The sequence below is a fragment of the Salvia hispanica genome, chromosome 3 (genome assembly GCF_023119035.1).
Source record: "Salvia hispanica cultivar TCC Black 2014 chromosome 3, UniMelb_Shisp_WGS_1.0, whole genome shotgun sequence".
NCBI classification, from domain to species: domain Eukaryota; kingdom Viridiplantae; phylum Streptophyta; class Magnoliopsida; order Lamiales; family Lamiaceae; genus Salvia; species Salvia hispanica.
Window position 1 is genome coordinate 35,894,055 of NC_062967.1, and position 7,237 is coordinate 35,901,291.

General features: G+C 39.0%; 2 protein-coding genes across 2 annotated transcripts; both read right to left on the minus strand.

Moving 5' to 3' along the window:
• Positions 1-3,432: 3,432 nt before the first annotated feature.
• LOC125212613 lies at positions 3,433-3,990 on the minus strand. Its single transcript, XM_048112824.1, has 2 exons — positions 3,921-3,990; positions 3,433-3,842 (listed from the first exon to the last, which is right to left on the minus strand). The coding sequence occupies exons 1-2, from the start codon at positions 3,977-3,979 to the stop codon at positions 3,509-3,511; spliced, it is 393 nt and encodes a 130-aa protein (XP_047968781.1). The 5' UTR covers positions 3,980-3,990; the 3' UTR covers positions 3,433-3,508.
• Positions 3,991-5,609: 1,619 nt separating this feature from the next.
• Positions 5,610-7,194, minus strand: LOC125210810. Its single transcript, XM_048110404.1, has 2 exons — positions 6,914-7,194; positions 5,610-6,833 (listed from the first exon to the last, which is right to left on the minus strand). The coding sequence occupies exons 1-2, from the start codon at positions 7,035-7,037 to the stop codon at positions 5,662-5,664; spliced, it is 1,296 nt and encodes a 431-aa protein (XP_047966361.1). The 5' UTR covers positions 7,038-7,194; the 3' UTR covers positions 5,610-5,661.
• Positions 7,195-7,237: the final 43 nt, after the last annotated feature.

Here is a 7,237-nt window from a genome sequence, read left to right on the forward strand (position 1 = left end):
AGATGATATTATTTTCCAAACCAAATATGATATTAGTTTCGAACTGATATTGGTATTGTATATGATATGTCTAATTCGATCAGTACCCAGTGATCATCCAAATATGCGTTCAAATCATCCAACTTCCAACGAACTCATTGAACTTATTGAACCCTACATTATCAACCAATATAAACACCTACACAACCCAATACATACGCCTAAACACAAAAAAATGGAGAAAAGCAGAAATCCAAACACACACATTGGTGGAAAAAAGTCTGAAGAAAAGCTGAGAAGTATCTTTGCAAGGCTAAAGCGTCCCAAAATGCAAACGAAACTAGATTTCCAGCATTAGTTAATTGCCAGACGTTGGACATTTCGAGTGAAAATGCTTATTTCATACTTCTACTTCGGACAGAGTGGTTTTCATATTCTCTTTTTTATTCATAGAAAGAGTAAAAAAAATCAAACTAAAATATCACAACCTTCAAACCTTCAAAATTAATAAAATTCCCAACTTACACCTTACAAACACATAATCAAATAAAATTCACGCCAACATAATATTTCCCCAAAACTCACTAACTGCAGTCTATCTACCAAATCAACTTCGTCGGCCTCTCCCCCAACTCCCACCTTGGCGCCGAATCTGCCAAACCAAGTTAAAAACTACACAATTCGGATAACACCACCGAAATTAAACCTTTGCCCTTTTTCTACCAACAATCCATTTTAGTTGAGATGTTGCATCGACTTTTGCAGAATAAGAGAGATGGAGGAGAGAAGGTGAGAGAGAGATGGAGGAGATAGATACTTCAGAATCAACTTCGTCTTCTATCCTAACTTCGTCTTCTATTCCAAATTCGTCTTCACGCCCACCAATGCTCAACCAAGTAATTGCAGCCTTCAAAATCCACCAAAAATACAACATTCTATTTGATTTCTTTCTTGAGTCGAGATGTTTTCTCGACTTTTGCAGAAGGAAGGAAGGGGAGGAAGAAGAAGGGAAGAGAAGAAAGATGGAGGAGAGAAGGTGAGAGAGAGAGAATGAGAGAGAGAGTTATTAATATAAGGAGACAACCTGACCTGCACAATTATTAAATGCTCTGACAACTGAAAAAGTGAATTATTTGAACTTCCGAAAATGCCCAAACCCCTAAAAGGGTAGTTTCGGTACGAAACAGTGAAAAAGGACCAATTTTGAGATAAACGCTTAGTCCAGGGTTGTCTGGGGATATTTTTAAAGTCCAGGGCTGTCTGGCGAGATAAATGCATAGTCCAGGGACTATTTTTGTAGTTCACTCAAAATGTTAAAGTTATAATATAATTGACTAATTTTTAGATTCTCGGGATTAACTAGAATTTGACCAAAAAATTCATGTTTTTTTTGGCCAATTTGCCCGAAATATATTTTTATGATATTCACTACAAACTAGTTTAAATTAAGATTTTATATCACTTAGAAATTAAATTTGTAGTCCAATTTATACTTAAATGTTTATGTTTTAGTATAGGGTTTTGATTTATGCAAAACTAGATTTAAATATAGAAACGCAGAATAAAATCATATGTAGGGCATTTTTAGGTCATTGTTAGTTTCTTTTTAGGTCACAAGCTATATATGTAAAAATCTTATTCTTATTGCATATATTGACAAATTTTTTAAATATAATTTAGCAATCTGTGTTATTTAATGCTATTTAATATTAATATCATTTCTACTATTTATTTTATTATAAAAAATAGGACACAACTACTGAAACACAGTAACAACTTACAACAAAATGCCTCGTTAAAAGGCTTTGCAATAAAGGGTTATTTTATTCACTCATATATATATATATAGAAGGCACAAGATCACTCAGATTGATGCCTACTTACAAAATCATATATCGCCTGTACATCGAATTCACAGAAAACCATAGATCTGGGAATCTGATCAGATGAATCCCTCGCACAAGAAAAATGAACCCAATATTCGCACTGTGAGCATGAGAAAGCCGCTTCATCTACCAATCCCGGGATGATTTGGTGACAATACCCACACCTCTCATTTCTTCCGTAAGTAAGCATCCGTTTAAGTGTGAGAGGATGAGAGTGACAAGGCATGCTACTTTTGCCTCCGAACTTGACTTTGGACAAATAGCCAAGCGAGGGAATGCAGTTTATGTGGAAAGAGTAGTCACATTTAGCACATCGGTAGAACCAATACTTGCACTCTATACCTTCCTCACACACCTCACAGATGTCATGATCACTACCACTACTATTACTAGTGATCAAATCCAGAGGATGTTGATCAAATTTACGTAAATGAACCCTTTTTGGGAGCAAGGCGCACCTTAGATGAATGTAGAAATCGCAGGTAGTGCACCTATAGACATCAAGAAAGGTGGAGCCGCGGGAACAACAACTGATGGTAGAGGCCCGCGAATAGCGGGCAGTGCGAAAGAGAAGGTGTTGGCTATATGAGCTGTGCTTTATAATGCTTGGAGCAGCTACGCACGACAGATCAGTCGTCAAGGGTACATCATATAAAGGATGTTGAAACTTAAAAAAGTAGTAGCAAGGTCCATTGCAAGGAAGAGAGCAGAAAAAACAGAAAAATATTGAACTGAAGAACCATTTGTTCGGGCATGGACAAATTTGTGCCTTTACTACATCGCCGAGTTCATCTGGAGTCTCAAACTTGAGAAGGGGGAGAAGGTCTACACAGACTTTATGGGCAAGAAAAGAGCAGCCACCAATTTGTTGAGAGCATCTGTAAAATTGAGATGGAATGGTAATGGTTTGTATGCATAAATCACACACTAGTTGACTATGCCATTCCGCTCCATATCAGTGCTTCATCTTATGCATTCAGATTGAGCTTATGTCATGATGTTGCTATTGTTTCGTGTTCTATCTTCTCCCATTTTGTTAGTTTTTTTCCGATAATAATCAGTGTCTCGTGTCAAACAAAGCATAAAGATCTCGATGAATCAAGTCACCTCTGTTTTTAGAAGACCTTCTAAACAAAATGTGGAGTGTTACTTAAGGATTTTCCTATCCTAACATTTTCTATTTCATTCAGCATTTTGATCAGAAGATTGTGGGTTTTTGCTTCAATCACAAGAAGGTCAAAAAAAGAAATTGTGGGTTTTTGCTGTGTTTAATAAGATCAAATAGCCCTGAGCTAAGTTTCCTCTGTTTCATTATTCTTCCATTTCCTCTGCTTTAAGAAGAGCTTCTGAACCAAATGTGGAGTGTTGGGGATTTTCCGATCCTAAAATTTTTCATGTCATTCAGCATTCTTGATTCAAAGATTGAATTCTGAAAGATTGATCAACCAAACATTGCTTGCATGTATGTGTGTGTGTTAATTTGAGAAGGATTTGATTGTGTTCAGCAATTTTCAAACAAATTCAAGTATCCAGAGCTAATTATATAACTTAGTGCTCTGTCCTTTTTAATAACTCAACCTATGGTTGAATTATTTTCAATTTAATCCACCATTTATTTGATTTGTAAAGCTTCAAACTTGTTTCTACCTCTTTAATGGAGTGTGGACGGAGGATGTGGCGGCGGTGGCAATTCGCGGAGGACTAGAGGTGTGCCTTCTATACGCCCACTGTGTGTTTTTGTGTGAAAAGTGTGCGTTCATATCACACACTAGTTTTTTGCATTTATAATTATGATCCTCTTCCTTCTCCCCAACTAGGACCAGATGATGCTTGTGAAAATTCTCAATTGCCAGCTTCCTATCGTCGTCACTAGCATCCTCATCTTCATCACTAGTATCCTCATACTCATACGGATCTCCAAACGTGGAAATGTGTCCAAGTTGTCGTCTGGCAGTTGGATTAACTCGAGTCTGGTTTCTGCAATAAATATATATTTAGTAGATATTATAGTATATGAAGTCTGAGTGAAAAGAGTTATATATGATCCTTGCATACTGGATTGAATTTTGTCGAGGGCACATCTGACGTGAGAAAACTTCCTGGTTTGGGGACATAGATAGATGGCGTTATGGGTACGAAGCAAGGGTTTGTCGCAAACGATGCACTTGCTACACCGGGAATCGGTAGGAATAGAATATACGTGGACGAAAGGCCAAGGATTAGAGAGGTGATTGAGAGTGGTAGGCAGTATGGTGCAGTCTTGATGAATCCAGAAGTCACAGAGTTGGCAAGAGAAGAAAGTCTCTCTACAAAGAGCCACGAGAGGGTGAGGTGGATGGCTCTTGTGTTTGGTTTTGATCTCAACACCAAGCATTGCAGCGGCAGCCAGAGGACGCATTTTTATATCGCAATCCTCACATTTGTAGGTGAAATTGGGATCTCCTTCGTGGAGAATTGAAGGCTTTGATGGATTTCAGATGGCCTTATATCAACTCCACTTCTCACCACTGTCAATGGAAAGGTATCACTTGTAATGATGAAGAGACTCGCTCAGTAGATAGAGACTAATTTTACTAAAGTGCTTAAAATAGATCTATCGGAAAAAATTTCACAGACGGAAATAGTAAAAACAATAGAATATCATTTTATTTAAAACCAAGCTCTTTATCAGAATTAACACAACTACTAAACACAGTAAAATCAAGTACTTATATTCGTTGTACTCATGACTTGTTTAATTTTCAAATTCCTCGAAAAGTACGGATCTACGAAACTGAGTGGATGAGTGTAAATTCCTTGCACAAGAAAAATGAATCCAATAATCGCACTGTGAACAGGAGAAAGCTGCTTTATCTACCAATCCCACAATGATTTGGTTGCAATACCCACACTTCTCATTTCTTCCATAAGTAAGCATCCTTCTAAATGTGAGAGGATGAGAGTGACAAGGTATGCTACACTTGCCTCCGAACTTGACTTTTGACAAATAGCCAAGCGAGGGAATGCAGTTTATGTGGAAAGAGTAGTCACATTTAGCACATCGGTAGAACCAATACTTGCACTCTATACCTTCCTCACACACCTCACAGATGTCATGATCACTACCACTACTATTACTAGTATTGGTAGTGATCGTATTTACGAAAATGAATCTTTTTTGGTAGTACGGCGCACCTTGTATGAATGTAGAAATCACTGATAGTGCACTTATAGACATCAAAAGCAATAGAGATGCGGGAGCAACAACTGATGGGGGAGGCCACCGGACTGCGGGAGGTGGGAAAGAGAAGGTGTTGGCAGTGGGAGCTGTGCTTTACAATGCAGTAGCCATGCACGACAGATCAACCAACAAGGGAACAACGGAAGAACTAGGAAAACAAAGGTAGTAGCAAAGTGCATTGCAAGGAAGACAACAGAAGACACAGTAAAATATTCCATGGAAGAACCATTCGGCCGGGTCCGGACATGGTTGCGCCCTCAGGTCTCGATGTACCATTTAAGTTTTTGTTGAAAATACCATGATGCCTTGTTCCTTTCAAAAACCGTGTCCACATTTGGGAAGAAAAGTTTTGGAAAATTTATTTGTAGTGATGCATATCACACATGTTCTTATGGAATCTCCTATTGTTAGCAAACAATATTTACTAATAATCAAACACATCACACATGTTCTTATGGAATTTGTGATGCATAAGTAACATTTGTAGTAGTACATAATAAAATCAAACAATAGCACACAACCACTGAAACACAATAACAACTTACAACTAAATGCCCCGTTAAAAGGCTTTACAACTCACAACTCAGATTGAATGCTACTTATATGATCATATATCGCCTGCATATCGAATTCACCGAAAACCATGGATCTAGGAATCTGATCAGAGGATGAGAGTGAATCCCTCGCACAAGAAAAATGAACCCAATATTCGCACTGTGAGCATGAGAAAGCCGCTTCATCTATCAATCCCGGGATGATTTGGTGACAATACCCACACCTCTCATTTCTTCCGTAAGTAAGCATCCGTTTAAGTGTGAGAGGATGAGAGTGACAAGGCATGCTACTTTTGCCTCCGAACTTGACTTTGGACAAATAGCCAAGCGAGGGAATGCAGTTTATGTGGAAAGAGTAGTCACATTTAGCACATCGGTAGAACCAATACTTGCACTCTATACCTTCCTCACACACCTCACAGATGTCATGATCACTACCACTACTATTACTAGTGATCAAATCCAGAGGATGTTGATCAAATTTACGAAAATGAACCCTTTTTGGGAGCAAGGCGCACCTTAGATGAATGTAGAAATCGCAGGTAGTGCACCTATAGACATCGAGAAAGGTGGAGCCGCGGGAACAACAACTGATGGTAGAGGCCTGCGAATAGCGGGCAGTGCGAAAGAGAAGGTGTTGGCTATGTGAGCTGTGCTTTGTAATGCTTGGAGCAGCCATGCACGACAGATCAATCATCCAGGGGACATCATGCAAAGGATGTTCAGAGTCAGAAAAGAAGTAGCAGGGTCCATTGCAAGGAAGAGAGCAGAAAAAACAGAAAAATATTGAGCTGAAGAACCACTGGTTCGGGCACGGACAAGGTTGTGCCTTTAATCGTTCGCCGTTTCTATCCATTGGTAACCCAAACTTGATAATAGGGATAAGCTCTGAACAGACTTTATGCGCAAGGAAAGAGCAGCCACCAGTTTGTTGGGAGCATCTGTAAAATGGAGATGGAATGGTAATGGTTTGTATGCATATATCACACACTAATTTTTTACAATTGTAATTATGATCCTCTGCCGCATCACCAACTAGGGTCAAAGGATGCTTGTGAAAATTCTCAATTGCAAGCTTCCTATCTCCATCACTAATATTATCTGTTTGGTTTCTCTGGGAGTATGTACGGATCTCCAAACTTGGAAATGTGTCCAACTCGTCGTCTTGCAGTTGGAGCAACTCTAGCCTTGTTTCTGCAATGAATAAAGAGTTAACCGATAGTATTATTAGTATAAGAAGTGGAGTGAATGAGTTATATATGATCCTTGCATACTGGATTGAGTTTTGTTGAGTCCACATCTGACGTGAGAAAACTTCTGGTTTTGGGGACATAGATAGATGGCGTTATGGGTAAGAAGCAAGGGATGGTAGCAAACTGTGCACTGAAGAGATCGCATAATGGCAGGAATAGAATAAGCGAGAAGGAAAGGCCAAGGATAAATGAGCGTGATAGCGGTAGGCAGTATGGTGCAGTCTTGATGAATCCAGAAATCACAGAGTTGGCATGAGAAGAAGAAACCTTCATGTATCTCCCCACAGACATCACACAGAGACAAACTCTTTCTACGAAGAGCCACGAGCGGGTGAGGTGGATGGC